This window comes from Mytilus edulis, chromosome 7, assembly GCF_963676685.1.
Source record: "Mytilus edulis chromosome 7, xbMytEdul2.2, whole genome shotgun sequence".
In the NCBI taxonomy this organism is placed as follows: Eukaryota; Metazoa; Mollusca; class Bivalvia; order Mytilida; family Mytilidae; genus Mytilus; species Mytilus edulis.
In genome coordinates this window covers 43,310,214-43,327,120 of record NC_092350.1, presented here as the reverse complement: position 1 = coordinate 43,327,120, position 16,907 = coordinate 43,310,214, and the positions used below count along the sequence as shown (strand labels likewise).

The 16,907-nt window shown below is 34.7% G+C and overlaps 1 protein-coding gene across 3 annotated transcripts in view; it reads right to left on the bottom strand.

The window, feature by feature from the left end:
- Positions 1-15,639, bottom strand: part of LOC139481538 (putative ammonium transporter 1) — a 36,343-nt gene extending 20,704 nt beyond the window's left edge. The window contains exons 1-2 of one of the 3 annotated variants that reach the window (XM_071264943.1): positions 15,505-15,639; positions 11,365-11,566 (exon numbers count right to left, since the gene is read on the bottom strand). In XM_071264943.1, the coding sequence (XP_071121044.1) occupies positions 11,365-11,461 (97 nt within the window). In that variant the 5' untranslated portion in view covers positions 11,462-11,566; positions 15,505-15,639. Of the gene's footprint in view, positions 1-9,189; positions 9,949-11,364; positions 11,567-15,504 lie in introns of those variants that run through there. The other 2 variants (XM_071264945.1, XM_071264944.1) reach the window with 2 other exon arrangements.
- Positions 15,640-16,907: the final 1,268 nt, after the last annotated feature.

Below are 16,907 nucleotides of genomic sequence, written 5' to 3'. Positions count from 1 at the left end.
ACCATAATCGTACTAAAGAAAATAGTAGTTTCAGTCTTTCTTCGCCATAGGTTGATGCAGCAGTTCATCTGTCGACTATATTTTTGTTAATGCATGCGAAACATTCAAGAACGAATGGTATTAATTGCGATACATGTATGTGAAGAGGTTGTGTTTCTACAGAGAAATGCGAAGTTGACATTCGGAAAGCTGAAATCATCACGTTTGTCGGATTGTAGTATATGTGTCCAGTGGCGGATCCAGAAATTTTCATAATTGCGGGCCCACTGACTGACCTAAGAGGGGGCCTGCTCCAGTCACGCTTCAGTGATTCCCTATATAAGCAACCATTTTTTTTCCAAAAATCCGCCTCTGGTGTCAGTATCGAGGAAACGATCAAGATATGAAGCAAACCTTCTAGTTCCAGTAGTATCCTTAATAACAAATACACGGGACTATATGAGATGCAAGCACTGAGTGAAAGGCCATTACCAATATATATGAAAATGACATAAAAAAAACTTGGCAACATGCTTTTTCTGTTGGTCTTTGAGAATTTGCCAATCCTACTGGAATTGGAATATTAAAGAGTCTATATCATATATAGTTCTAATGTATAAATTATGCTTCAAAGAGTACAAAAAGCGGCAATATATGCAATTTATGAAAACCTTGCTTTTAAAAGATTTCTGACATATAATTTTTTGTACTACCATCTATCAAATACATAAGGTATTGATTGACTATTTCTTAAAACAAATTAATTACATATTTTTTTTGATAAACGATTTATTAAATAATAAATAATGCTACTTACAGAAAACACACATGCCCATTATAACTAAGAAAAAAATGTCAAGATTTGTGGAAATATGAATAATTTCTGTTCCTAATAGATCCGTCATATTAGACATGTTGTTGTTTGGAAAGATTACAAATTGACACTGAAGCGAACAGTTTGATGCAAAACTCTAAATACGAATTCGAATATACTTTTTATTGCTTAAAAACATGCATGGTCTAATGCACCTAAAGTTGTCAATAGTTTAAGAATAGACGACGAATTGATGGGGAGTATTTTTCCAGAAATCTGTAAATTTATATCTGAACTGAAATGGCTTTTCCTGGAATTACATTATTTTGTATATGGACTCTTATTGGGGTTATTAAAAATCAAGTTTGGTAGTCTTGTCATAGGTTTTATTCGTCGTGCATGTCAACCAATTTGTTTAATTCTAAATTAATCCTAGTAAAAATCTTGACGTTATTTTGATAAGAACAAGTGAAACTGCGAGCTACTGCTCACTGATGATACCCCCGCCGCAAGTGGATAATATTAATAGTGTAAAAATATGCAAGTGTTCGGTAAACAGGAAGTTGTCGAGTGATGAATCTGAAAACGCATCACACGGTATAGCTGACTTATATAAATCCTGAAACCAAATTTCAGAAATCCTTGTATTGTAGTTCCTGAGAAAAATGTGACAAAAATTTTCAACTTGGCTATCATGTGTAAAATCATACAAGTGTTCGGTAAACAGGAAGTTGTTGAGTGATGAATCTGAAAACGTATCACACGGTATAGCTGACTTATATTAATCCTGAAACCAAATTTCAGAAATCCTTGTATTGTAGTTCCTGAGAAAAATGTGACGAAAATTTTCAACTTGGCTATCATGTGTAAAATCATACAAGTGTTCAGTAAACAGGAAGTTGTCGAGTGATGAATCTGAAAACGCATCACACGGTATAGCTGACTTATATAAATCCTGAAACCAAATTACAGAAATCCTTGTATTGTAGTTCCTGAAAAAAATGTGACGAAAATTTTCAACTTGGCTATCATGTGTAAAATCATACAAGTGTTCGGTAAACAGGAAGTTGTCAAGTGATGAATCTGAAAATGCATCACACGGTATGGCTGACATATATAAATGTTGATACCAAATTACAGAAAGGGTGGATGTGTAGTTCCTGAGAAAAATGTGACGAAGTTTCGTGGGACGGACTGACTGACGGACTGATGGACGGACGGACTGACAGACAGAGGTAAAACAGTATACCCCCCCCTTTTTTAAAGCGGGGGTATAATTATCTAACATATCTCTTATTGTGACTTTGCTTCATTATTAGGTCAAAAATAAGTTTGGAGACGGATTGATTTTGTTCAGTTCTTAATCATACTCGCGGCAGTACTTAAAAAAATCGCAAATGTACTTCTTTTCATTGGGCTTATATGTCTAAAGTTAAAACAACAAAGTATTTTGCTTGTGTATGGGGATCTATAAAGGTCTACTTTGAGGGCCAAAAAGAAAATTGGGTTATCTTTATAAACATAGTAAGCAGAATATTTTGACCGTCTGGTCTAAATAAATATAAAATTAAAATAACACTTTTAAATTCCGTGCGTTCGAAGCGATTTTCTGGATTAACCTTCATTAGGGACACTTAAATCTAACGATTTGAAAGCAAGGGATGTAAAAGAAGACACGTGAGGGACTATCTGACTTAAAGGGACCTCATAAGAAGATTCAAACTCACCTTTGCGAGCCGGCGATAACATATTTTCATTCCTTTCCAAATAAGTGAATTACGTGTAAAAGTAATACGATTTGTGTATGGTACAATGTATATGCACTTTAGCTGATCTGATTTTATGAAATTGGGCGAGCTACTGCGTGTATACGTTAAACTAACAACGAATTCGGAAAATAAGTATATATGCAGTATGATTTGTGTATGGTATGCACTTTAGCTGATCTGATTTGAAGAAATTGGGCGAGCTACTGCGTGTATACGTTAAACTAACAACGAATTTGGAAAATAAGTATAATATACAATATAATTGGCTGAAATTGTATGCGAAAACATTTAAACATTTAAACAACGAAAAAGACGTATTACTTTGGAATTCGTAAAATTAGAATAAAGTGAATTGTTACTCACATATTACACACATCCCCATGATAACAGAATACAATTGGTCAATATTTTCTCTCAACATGTAAAACTGTAAAGCCGTTGAGTTATGAGGGCCCTCATGGGGTTTTTGATTATGTGATTACTTGGCCGTTTTTTTTAATGATTATTTGATTATTAAGCCAAATATTTCATGATTATTTGATTACCTAGGACTGTATTTTTAGTTTATGATTATTTGATTACTAAAGATAAGCAAATATTTAATGATTATGTGATTATATTGGCAAATAATGGTGATTATGTGATTACTAGGACCCCCCATGAGGGGCCTCAGTTATCATCCAGTTTCCAATTGTTAGTAGTGAATTTCATTTTGAGAATCAACGATTGTTTAGTAAAATTATGGAATGGCTAAGTTTTCACTTCATCAACTTTTTGTATATCAAAGACAATGTGTATTGATTTGTCTTTAATCCTTTTGACGCAACAAATTATCATAAAGTGATAGTGTAGTGCTTTAGGGCAACAACAACAGTCTTTAAAAAGACGTCGGTTTTTGTTTATTTTGAAGACAGTGTTTTACGGAAGGTTTATATTTGGAGATTAGTTAAGATTACGATGAATACGTTTCTTTTGTTTATTACTTTACGTAATTAGTGGTGTGGTTGTGTGAAGTGACTGTTGTGTTCGTCCGTCCTTCTATTTGTTCGTTCGTTTATACGGTTTGTTTGTTAATATTTCGTTCCTTCGTCGTTCGTCCTCACCATGTATCCATAACTATTTCTAAACCAGTGATCGATAATTGGTGATACATTTCAGAAAACACTGGATTCTATAACTACTTTTTATCTTTTCATCCCATTGTTTTTTTTTGGGGGGGGGTTTTCAATAGTAAAACATGGACTTTTACTACTGTGTATATGATGCATCTTGTATCCATAACTCCCACTAAACTATGTACTAATTGGATTTCAATCAACTCTCCAAGAGTTAAATGATATGGAACCTTTTCTTGTCCGAATATTTTTTTGTTTCGTCATCCTACTTGGACACATTATTCGGACTCGAACCATAGCATTCTTTGCGCCGCGTGGGTAGAGGAGAGACAGCAAATACCAATTTACAAGTCTTTGGTTGTCCCCACCCCAAGATGATGATACCCACAATCTCTCGCACCCGAGGAGAGCGCGCTATAATAGTTTTGGTGAGTTTGTCCGATACACTTGTACATAGGACAAACTTGTTTCACCTGAGCTTTATCTGTGCTTTACTGTAGGTTTTGATTTAAATTACACAAACTAAAATTAACTGTCTAAAATTATCTCAATTCTGAATGAATTGTAAGCATTTTAATATAAATTGGTGGAAATTTTCTTACATCGAAAACAGACTTATGCAGTAGATCGAGTTAAGGCTATTAATATGAATGACAGCATTATAGGGTTCGACAATTTGTTCTTTACTCATTTATTTAATAATAAAATTTGCTTACGGGTATGTTTACTGCAAATGCATAATTCTTCCTGTGTTGGCGTTTTAATCAGACAACTTATACTATGGCAAATCAACTAAGCATACAATCTGTCAAACGTGGTGATTGCTTTTAGATAAGTCCCAAAAGCCTTGCCTATATTAAATTTTAATGGGTTTTTCTTCCTGCAACTGTTGTTTTTATTTTTATTGTTGATTATCTATCTGCTACATTCATATGTTTCCTCATTTGTAGATATGGCAAAGTCCATGCTGTTATGGACAACCAAATAATTATAAGGATAAACAATAGAAGAGCCATTTTAATACAATGTACGTTTTTGTACATTTAATACAATGCTATTATATAAGAAATATATTGTGACTGTTGCAAAGAAAAACAATTTGAAGGAGAAATTGTTTGGCCATGGAATTTCCCCAAAATGTTTCATACATAGATTTTTTTTTTAAAACGTGCACATGCTTGTGAGAAATTGAATGAGTTAAAAGAGTTTGTGAACATAACATGCATATCTCCTTTTGTGAAACTATTTTGATAAAGAATAAAATAGGAGTCACTCAAGGTATAATAACTTTATATGAATATAGAATAACTATAAATTATCTCAAAAATAATTGTTTATGTGTACAAGACTAAGAAACAGGTAGAATGAGAAAATATTACTTAGTACAGGTTTTTCTAAAGGAAACTCAAAATCATTTTGAATAGATATAAAACAATTGGTGATCAATGCAGTAAGGTGCTTAGATTCTCTAAAAGTTTCAATACAATCCAGTCAATGCATACATGCAAAAAGGTGCTATGGAACGAACAAACGGATGGACGGACCCTACGATCACAATTTACAGCCCCAGCTTCACTAAACCATGCGTAGTACAGCTACACGTGTAACCTTCCCGGAAACCGCCTACACTTAAACTTTTATCCGTCAAACAAAACTTTATTTTTATCAGATAAGCAAAATACGGAGAAAGCATTAACCTTATTTTTAAAAGTCGATTTTATAAGGTTATAGATTTTAAGGATGTACTTTGGTGAAATTTTAAAAAATCAAATTGATACTATAAGGGGTGGCAGAAGAGCAATAGTTAAGGAACAAAACAAAGCTAAAAATATTGATAGGTTGTGGAGCTTCTTTTCTAGATATACAATTTTTAATAATGCGGGAAAAGGCTGACTCGAACCTTTACCTTATATATTTGCATAATGCCATTAGTTTTATTTGAGTCTCAATTTCTTAATCGAAAAAAAAAAAAGAAATGTAGAATCAATGCATTTGAATGGGGACATATGGTTGGCCCCCCCCCCCCCCCCTTTTTTTTTTAAATTGGCTGGATCCGCCACTGCGATTGGCTCTGAACTTATTCATCTTACAGAGTCTGCGTATGTAACATGTGTAAATTTAAAGCGTCCGTGGCAAGCAAATGTAACACTACCACGCTGATGGTGACCGTGTAGTGGTAACCGCTTCTGTCTTTAACACGTGCAAGGTACATGTTCGTCGAAAGATGTTAATAATGATTGTATTTTCGTTTTCATTGCTGCCGACCTTGCGAGATCATCATAGGTAGTCAAGGTTGTTTAACACCATCCTTGTAGTTTTTTCCCTTTAATATATGAACTGAAAGATATGCATAAGGGATAAGAATTTTGGTTTAGAGGGTGTAAAAGCTTAACTTAATACAACGTATACTTTTATTCCCCTTGTTTAACAGGTTTCATTGGCATATAGGACTATGCACCTGGAGTTGAAAAGCTGAGAACTGAATAAGAATACCTTGGTACACATTATATGTCCACATCATTATATCTAAAATGTATATTCTTTAATATACATAACTTATTTGTTGACAATAAGACGAACTCGTCTGCAAAAATAAGGCAATTTATTTTTTATGGCTATCTCAATATCTGATATGATATGATCAATAAATTTTAAAAACTTGGATACACATTGACGAGTTGTACCACCTATAGGTTATAACAATTTATCTCGTTTAAACTGGAAAATTGCAATATCCTGTTCTTTCAAGGTTTAATAAACTACCTATCAGTAGTCTAAATTAATATAGCTAAAACATATTCTGTAAAATAGTAAAAATCACTGTTTTTACAGTTACTGTACTTCTAACAATGCATTTCAACATTCGAATTATTTAAATCTAACTTTTTTTCTGTAGGCTAGTCTCGGTATCGTCCAGTAACTGACGTAGTTTTAAGAATGTCGATTGCTAAACACCCAACGAAAACTATTTCATATATATTTATTTTTTTTAATTTTAGGGATCGGATTAAAAAGCGATTGGCGTTGTCACTGCATGGCACTTGAAAAGAGATTTAACTGAAGTTGATGAATTCTTTGCTTTTATGCGCCTCTACTGATTGGTGTTTGTTTTAATCAAGTGGCAAATAAATACAAGAGGTAGGTTCTGCAGTGGGGGTCACCTAGGTGAAAGGCGGGAAATGTAGACATCCACTGAAAAAATAGGTTATGTTGGTTAGGGGTCCACCTAGTTGAAAAGAGGGGAGATGTTGACCGACACTGAAAAATTTAGGTATGTTGGATAGTGACAGAATTTTTGCCTATCAACATGCCACCTACGAACCTTCAGTTGTTGCAGGGGTTCTTTCACGTGCAGACAGTATGACACTCAAAACACAATTCTGATTTCACGTTCCCATTTCGACTAGTCGTTGCTGCGTATTCATTATTCCCGCCACGGTTTTACTGAAGAACGGAAGACTATATTTATATACTCTAGTCAATCCTTGGGGCCACGCCCCTATGAAAAAAGGGTTGGAAAATGTCTTTTTATGATACTGTGCAGACAATATGGTACGCTCCATATCTTATAACAACAGTGAATACGCTGAAATGTCTCGCCTTCTTTACCGACCATTGATTTTATTTTGATTGTCCTAAATATAAAGCTTTACTACAAGTATCACATAAACTTAACAAGATCCAAGAAAAATGAGGTCAAGGTCAAATAAACCAAATGGGAAATACATGTACACCCTACAATCATTCAATACACCAAATATAGTTGACCTATTGCTTATAGTTTCTAAGAAACAGTTAACCATAAAAAAACCATTTACCAATGAACCATGAAAATGAGGTCAAGGTTAGATGAACCATGCAGGAGAGACTTGTACACTTTACAATCAATTTATGCATTAAATATAGTTGACCTATTGTTTATAGTTTCAAAAAAACAAGCTTAACCATAAAAACTTAACATTGATTAATGAACCATGAAAATGAGGTCAAGGTCAGATGATAACTGCCAGACAGACATATACATCTCACAATCCTTCCATACAACAAATATAGTTGACCTTTTGCTTATAGTATTAAAAAACCCAGACCAAAACACAAAAACTTAACACTAAGCAATGAACCATAAAAATTAGGTCAAGGTCAAATAAAACCTGAAAACCGACAAGTACATCATAAAATATTTCCATACACTAAGTATAGTTGACCTATTGCATATAGTATTAGAAAAAAAGACCAAAACACAAAAACTTAACTTTGACCACTGAACCATGAAAATGAGGTCAAAGTCAGATGACACCTGCCAGTTGGACATGTACACCTTACAATCATTCTATACACCAAATATAGTAGACATATTGCTTATAGTATCTGATGTATGTACTTGACCATGAAAACTTAACCTTGTTCACTGATCCATGAATTGAGGTCGAGGTCAGATGCAAACTGTATGATGGGCATGAGGACCTTGCAAAAGTACGCACATACTAAATGGTATTCTATTACTCATAATAAGAAAGAAATTAACATTACATAAAATCTTAACTTTTTTTTCAAGTATCCACTGAACCATGAAAATGAGGTCAAAGACAATGGACATATGACAGACGGAAATTTCATAACATAAGACATCTACAATGTATATACAAAGTATGAAGCGTCCAGGTCTTCCACCTTCTAACATATCAAGCTTTTAAGAAGTTAGTTAACGCTGTCGCCGCCGTCGCAGGATCACTATCCCCATGTCGAGCTTTCTGCGACAGAAGTTGCAGGCTCGACAAAAACGGGTCGATAGTCCAAACCAATCGAGTCTGTGTAGCTGTATAACATCTTGTTTAGTTCATCTCACCACACTTTTATATTTTAATGCCCGATATTTAACATGCTTGACACACTGACAGTGACATTCTTCCGATTCAATGCTGATCGGTCTTTGTTTTTTTTCTTCACACATGAAGATACTGTGCTTGAAGGAAAATCAGCAATACGAATTCAAAGTATTTTGAGTGTTACTCAATCGGGATAGTTTTGCAAAAAATATGCTTCATTTTACGTAGTTCTTATATTATTGACTCTGGAAATAACCAGTTGATAAGATGAAAACTACGAGAGCTTTACGGAAAGGATAAGAGTACCCTTATGAGCTATGCGTGCAACTGTAATTTTAAGGGATACGGTCTTAGGAGAAACGATGATCTTTTAAAAGCATAAAGCCAATTACTTCATGATATTTGCCCCTGCAAAACTTTTATTTTCATATGATTGGTTGTCGTTGGTGACGTCAGCAGTGTAACTTATAACAAGATGCAGATATAGATTAAAGACCGATATCTGAAAATTAATTTCGAACTTTAAATTAATAATTAAAAATGTTTTTTTTTTTAACTTTAAATCGTTATGTGCACTAACATATAAATAACGCAGTTACTGCAATTACAGATTTATCAGTAAAAAATAAATAAATGTTTTCAAATATACCTATAGCTATTTAAATTAGTTTGTAAAATTTACTTACATATAATGCACATGCCCATGATTACTAGAAAGAATTGGTCAATATTCGTTTTGATAATTTGAAGGTCCATGTTGGTAGACATTTTCCTCAAACTCTATAAAATAGGCGAATTCCGTGATCGAAAAATGTTCACTTTATCGCATGTAGTTTGCCCTCCAGTATGTCCGTCTTCTGAAGAGTCAGTTATCACAACCAAATGTCACAAATAGAAACTTGGTGTATCTGTTGACTGGGTAATGTTTTGGTCTGGAACCACACATACACAATAACAACACGGACTCTGACTCTAGGACCAACTCTTGCAACAAAAGACGACTTAGGTTAGCGCGATGTATAAATTTTATAAGTTCAGCATGGCCGGAATACAATTGTTCAGAGTTGGAACTACTCAGAGTATTACTAAATCCAAGCTGCCATATCGAAATGATGAAACAGATTATATAACGAATCAAAAATTACTTGAATAACTTGACAATTATTTCTCTAAATTAGCGACAATTCCAATTAACGGATAACAGAAAATATAACACATAGATAATAATTAACAATAGAACATACGGACTTATTTATGGAATTAAACATTCACGAATAAAAGATGAATTGAATTAAAAGGTCGCTAATTGAAAACCAAATTGAAAAATGAAATTAGATAAGCTTAATCTTCTAAATTTGACTTAAACCTTTCACACAAAATTCCGTAGTGAAATATTGCAAAAATAACAAAAACAGTGATTTTACAAAATCGTTTACAAAATGTCCGAAAAGTCTCAAAATCAATGTATGTCTATTTCCCACAGTGACACAGTGACTAAGACTTTAAATTTATTGAAAAAATAAAGAATTTATATGGCGTTACGGTTATATGGTTTCAAACAACTAGGTCACGTTTTGATCATGCTTTCGACATGCATATATATAAGAGTTTGGGTATAATGCATGTATATTATGGAAAATATCTTATGGAAAACTACCAGTCGTCAAAAGCAGAATATCTGTACATTAAAGCGATTGCTAACTTTTTCGTGTTATATTATACTGTTAATATACAATGACAAAAATAACCAATGATTGTTCAGTGACATATATAACATGTATAAATAATAATTGGAAAAAAAATTTAAAAGGAAAGAACACACCGATGTAGTATTTATTTACATGCATGCTTTCGAACAGCATTTTTATTTACATTACATCGCTGTTCCTGTAATTTACGTTACCAGCTTACTAAGAAAGTTTTTCAATAATTAGGGGGAAAGAGGGAAAAAGATTATGAAAAATGGTCATACAAAAATAAGATTAAGAGATCATCAAGTTTTGAGTACAGTGAAAAAAAAACATAGCTAATTTTGTACGTTATAAAAACTGTTATCCCCTATATAGTGTAGAAAAGAAAGAATATTCAGTTTTTTTCACTAAATTTTATGCCCCCCAAAAAAGAGAACATTTTCAATCATTTACCCCATAGAAGCACTAGTTCTGTGTTTATGCTTGGAATAGTTGCCATTTAGAGTACCGTATCTCAAGTCAATGTTGTCTTAAGTTTTTTACAATTTTATTCTTGCTTTGAAAAACTTTTTAAAGTAACTTTATTTATAAGCCACGAGTATAAATACCAAAAAAAAACAATATATTATTTTAAAACTACAGACGCGTAGAATAATATATAAAAAAAAAAAAGAATAGTACTGATTTTCTAAAATAACCTTCATCAAGTACGTTGGAGACAAAATTGAAGTTTGGAAAACCAAAAATACAGGAGAATAACAACGAGAAGGGTTGACATATTGCAATCGTGAAACGAATACATATACCAGTAGTTCCTCTGCGAAAAATAAACCTGACCCTTCCCTCGCCTTTAAACTTCCGGTTGTCCCTTTATAACTTATATTTCAAGCATTTCATGCATGTCCTGGGTGTGTCATAGTAGCGTGATCGCGTCGAGTATGATCGAGGGGTCGGGGTTGATACCAATTTAAACATTACAGTTGATAAGTTGGGAACTAGATAATTGGCAATGACTTTGATAGAAGAATCACAAAATTTCAGGTAAAACATTTTTTTTGTAAGAGCAGAGTTTGTATGCACAGTAACGTGTTTCCCCGCAATATACGTCTTATTTTAAAATGATGACCTGTCTATCATTTAATGTGAAATGTATCTTTAAACAAAACTTACAGTATACAACCATTCCCATGATGATAAGGAAAAACTGATCCAAAGAAAAAGAAAGAGGTGATATTTCTTCAGCTGTAGCAGTAGCGTTTGAAGACATTTTCACAAACTTTTTTTTACTGTCCTCCACAGTTGTTCTTCTTCAAGTATTTCCTTGATTCTAGCCTGTCTCCCTGTCTTAACCTTCTTTGGTATACTCTTAGCTCTGAAACATTTGCAAAACAAAAGTTAAGGATTGTTTATAAATGACCTATTTATATGCGAAATGACAGAATAGTTAGACAAATCATATTCAACGCCAGTCAGTGGCAGTTCAAGAAATTTTCATAAAAGGTGGTGGGGGGCTGACTGATAAAGGGGGAGCTTTCTCCAGTCATGGGTCAGTGATTTCCTCAATAATCAGCCTAATCCCCCCTCATCTGTCTCTGTCAAAGTTCGGTGTGTATGGCGATTGTTGAATTATAGATTGAAGAAGAAATAACACGTATTTTTTAAATGCACTACATGTATATATGTTGGGTTAAATCATCCGGATGTCACGATTTGGGCACGGAGTAGCTGGTCCATGTATTTTTTGAATATATTAATAGGCCTAAGTATTATTTAAAAAACAACATGCACTAAAAATAAAGTGAACTTAATTTAAATATAAAACAGTTTACCTTAAGGACATCCATTAAAACAGGGATGTTAAGTTTACTCAATGTTGTACTACACTAATAATATTCCCAGTAAATTAAAAAAAAAAAGAGAAACGTAATAACACTTTTAAAAAGTTATATTTAAAAAAATCCTGTGAAATATAAAACATAAAATGATGCATTAAGCAATTTAGAAATAGTTGACCGAGCATGCTGAAATCAGGCTATTTTAACATCTCTTATATATGAGCATTATATTTCTGTATTGTGTTTATTGGAAAACGAAACGTGCGAGATTAAGCTCCCTGGGAAAAGCATACACTGGGATATTGTTAACTTTGATATTTTATTACTTTGAAAAGTGACTGTTACTAAAATGAAGTTCAACCATTACAACCAAAAACGCAATGCTTCAAATAACACTAAAATTGTTTACTTCCAAGACAGATGGAAAAGTAATGCCCGACAGTTGAACGTTCGCATTCCTTTTTTAGCTCACATGGCCCGTCGCGCTTTTCTTATCATTTGGTGTCCGTCGTCCTTCATCGTCCGTCGTTGTCGTCGTACCTTTTTCAAAAATCTTCTCTGAAATTGAACCCTCACTTGGCCACAATCATCATTTAATTTACTGTTTTGTAGTTTTAAAATGTGTCCAATGACCCCGCCTGTTAATTTAGATGAACGACATGGCTAAAAAAAGAACATAGGATAAAATGCAAATGTTGTCTATTATCTTAACAAGAGTGCACACGCTGAAATGTTTCGCCTTCTTTACTAGTCATTGATATTATGTTGATAGTCCCAAATATAAGGCTTTATTACAACTGTCACATAAACTTTACATTAACCAAGAAAATTAAAAATTGACCAAAATTAATGAACCATGAAAATGAGGTCAAGGTTAGATGACACCTGCCAGTTGGACATGTACACTTTACAGTCCTTCCATACACCGAATATACTAGACCTATAGCTTATAGTATCTAAGATATGGACTTGACCACCAAAACTTAAACTTGTTCACTGATCCATGAAATAAGGTCGAGGTCAAGTGAAAACTGTTTGACGGACATGATGACCTTGCAAGGTACGCACATACCAAATATAGTTATCCTATTACTTATAATAAGAGAGAATTTAACATTACTAAAAATCTTAACTTTTTTTCAACGAGTCACTGAACCATGAAAATGAGGTCAAGGACATTGGACATGTGACTGACGGAAACTTCGTAACACGAGGCATCTATATACAAATTATGCAGCATCCAGGTCTTCCACCTTCTAAAATATAAAACTTTAAGAAAGTTAGCTAACGCCGCCGCCGCCGCCTGTTCACTATCCCTATGTCGAGTTTTTTTGCTACAAAAGTTGCAGGCTCGACATAAACCACTATGAATAGAGAAATATTGACATAGCAAAAATATTTGGAATTATGAGATCTAACTGTTTCTATGTTATTCTATACTGTCAGATGACAGGAGTTATTGTCCTTACATTAGGAGTTTTACCAACTTTTAAAATGTTTGCCTATTATCTTAACAGTTGTGATAGATAGGAATAAACTTTATATACTAGTAGCAAAAACGACCAGCAAGATAATTTCTACAAATGAGTCAAATGGTTGAAATCGTCTGATTCCCCTTATTGGAGTTATTGCCCTTTAATGAGGGTTCTGACCATATTTTGCGTCTTTGCCTTGTACCTGAAAACCTGCAACAGATAGATAGAAACTTACATAAGAAAAATAGTCAGGAAGACAAGATCTTTTAATAAGTCAACGTGGTTTAAATCGTCTGATGACCCTTATTGGAGTTGTTCCCTTTAATTTCCCTTTCTTTGCACTCTTGTCTTCTTTCTGAAAATCTATATGCCCACTAGACCATGATCGCACCACGCTCACCGCGATCTAAAATAAATTCAGATCGTGGCGAGGTCGCGGTATGAGCGGCATGAACATGTAAATTTTCGTTGCTTTCACGATGCTACTACGTCCTCATTACGCTTTTACAACGATCCCGCTACGATTATACAACGTTCTCACCGCGCTTATTCTGCGACCTCAATACGCTTATCAAGATCTTTCTACGCTCATCACGTTCTCGCTACAACCATATCGCGAGTTATCCCATTGCAACACGATCTTACCACGCTTCTACTGCGATTATAGCACGTTCTTTCCACGATTATACTACGTTCATACCGCGATCTTACTACGTTCTGAGCAAAAACGTCAACATCGTGTTCCATATCAATACAGTTGCATTCCTTCTATATCTGATTAATACGTAGATTTCTCGAAAGCAATACAGTGATGCCACCAAAATCTATTAGAACACGTGGGCGTGGTGGTAGTGGGTGATGTAGAGACAGATGGAGTTCTGATAGTAACGAATCCTGATCAAGCAGATATGTGACATATGTCGGACCGACCAATCGAACCAAAATTACAACCTATTGCTGGTCCATAAAGCTCAAATGACGACATTTTAGTGAACGATAGCAGATACTGAAACAGATGTGTCAATAGATATAGGAATATGTGGTATGAGTACTAATGAGACAACTCTCCATCCAAGTAACAATTTATAAAAGTAATCCATTATAGGCCAAGGTACGGCCTTCAACACGGAGCCTTGGTTCACACCGAACAGCAAGCTATAAAGGGCCCCAAAAATTACTAGAGTAAAAACATTCAAACGGGAAAAACAACGGTCTAATCTATAGAAGAACGAGAAGCATGGTTGAGCCGTTATAGAAAATTGACATGAAGTCCTAATTACATACAGACAAACAAAACCGTGGTGAGATTTAATATGTTTTGTGTGAAAATGACAATGCGAATGATGGTCGTAGTATGAACGTACTACTTCAGGTCGTAAGAACAGCGTGATGAGGACGGCAAGGGCGTGCTAGAATCGTACTATTGTCGTCAACAGCGTGGCATAGACGTATAGTGGAAGCGTAGTTGGGTCGCGATGAGAACGTGATGGTCGTAGTGAGGTCGTAATAACGTCGCTGTGAGATCGTAGCGCAGTCTCTCCGAATAGAATCACGCTTTCGCTCAGGTACGCTCTCGCTACGATGGTACGGCGACCTCTGCGAGCATACTACGATCTTAGTGTGCTACGCTTCTTCTACGACCTGATTTCGCCACGACCGCACCACGATTGTTTTGAACAGGTTCTAAGCTGGCTACGCTCATCACGATCTTAAAGACCTCACCACGACCGTGATACGACCTTACTGCGATCTACACGATCGTACTACGACCATTTTTTTCACAGATCGTAGTGCGATCGTGGCCTAGTGGGACTGCGGTATTAGTATAATTTATTTACATATACTTGAACGTGAATAGATAATTTAAAGTCAATATTTCTCAACCAGATCGCAACTTGCAGATTCTTCGGGTTTTATGACGCAAAATATATCGGTAACGTTTGACCGTGAAATAAATGTTAGTTCGATGTTGAACTTTAAAAAAAAAAATCACTACTTACGGTTATTCAAATTTAAAGTTCAAATTCATTGTTAACATCAGTCCATGCGAAATCGGTGATCCACTCTCAAAATCTAGATGAAAATTTTTCAAACTAGTTGCTTTCCCTTCTTTAAAACAAAATATCGTCCTAGTTTTTAAACTGACAATGTGTATAATACAAATCACAAGTGTTGCCGCTAGGAGTTTTGAAATTCTGACGTACTTTGATACTGAGTAGATTATTTAGTGATTAGTGCTCCCTGAACAATCTACTACTGTGTATATTGTCTGCTAGTGTACTCTTTTATGACATAATATAATGACATTATTGTTCTTCTTCTTCTTTGAGCTGGTAATGTCTTTTTACAATAAAAGGTCAAAGATAAAAAAAAAACGGTGTATGATTGTAAAATCGAGAATGGAAATGGGGAATGTGTCAAAGAGACAACAACCCGACCAATTAAAAAAAAACAGCAGAGGGTCATCAACACGTCTTCAATGTAGCGAGAAATTCCCGCACCCGGAGGCGTCCTTCAGCTGGCTCCTAAACAAATATATACTATAGTCCAGTGATAATGAACGCCATACTAATTTCCAAATTGTACACAAGAAACTAAAATTAAAATAATACAAGACTAACAAAGGCCAGAGGCTCCTGACTTGGGACAGGCGCAAAAATGCGGCGGGGTTAAACATGTTTGTGAGATCTCAACCCTCCCCCTATACCTCTAACCAATTATGCTGTGCAGTATAAAAACAAGCTAGCATCTACGTAATCATTGTCTTCACTTGAAAGCTTCAATAGTGGGAGCTTTCACTGTCGATTCCAGATTTTCATTCCGGGCAGGCTTTCGGTAGTTTATTGTTATTAGTTCATTAATCATGACAGCTATTTCTTAGAACTCTTTCAAAGAAAGGAGTTTATATTCGTTACATGCCAGTTCCTTTGTTCTAACAGGGGTGATCTGAGCCGGATCACCCCTACCAGATCACCCCAGTTTGAGTTTCTGTGTTACGCATGCTTCCCGTTGTTCTGTAATATTTTGGTGGGAATGTCAAATCCATTATAAAACTTATAATTAAATGTACGGAAAAGACTATCTATCAAAATTCACGTAGAAAAAAGCCAGTGTATATGTTGGGATTCGAATTCAAGACCTTTAGCATATCAAGCCAAGACACATGCCACTACACCAAGACAACTGGATACGACCTAATAGTAATTTGACATACTTAAAGGAAGCAAGATCTTTTTATAATTGGGGCGAGTTGTCAGACCTTTATTCAGTGGGGTTTAAACCTTTTTCGTTAATAAGTGAGTTTTCAGACTGATTGTTCAATTTGATTTTATACTTTTTCAAAAGTGGGGCGAGTCGGTAAACAAGAGTGGGGCGATTTTTTTTTATAAAGTTTCGATATAGT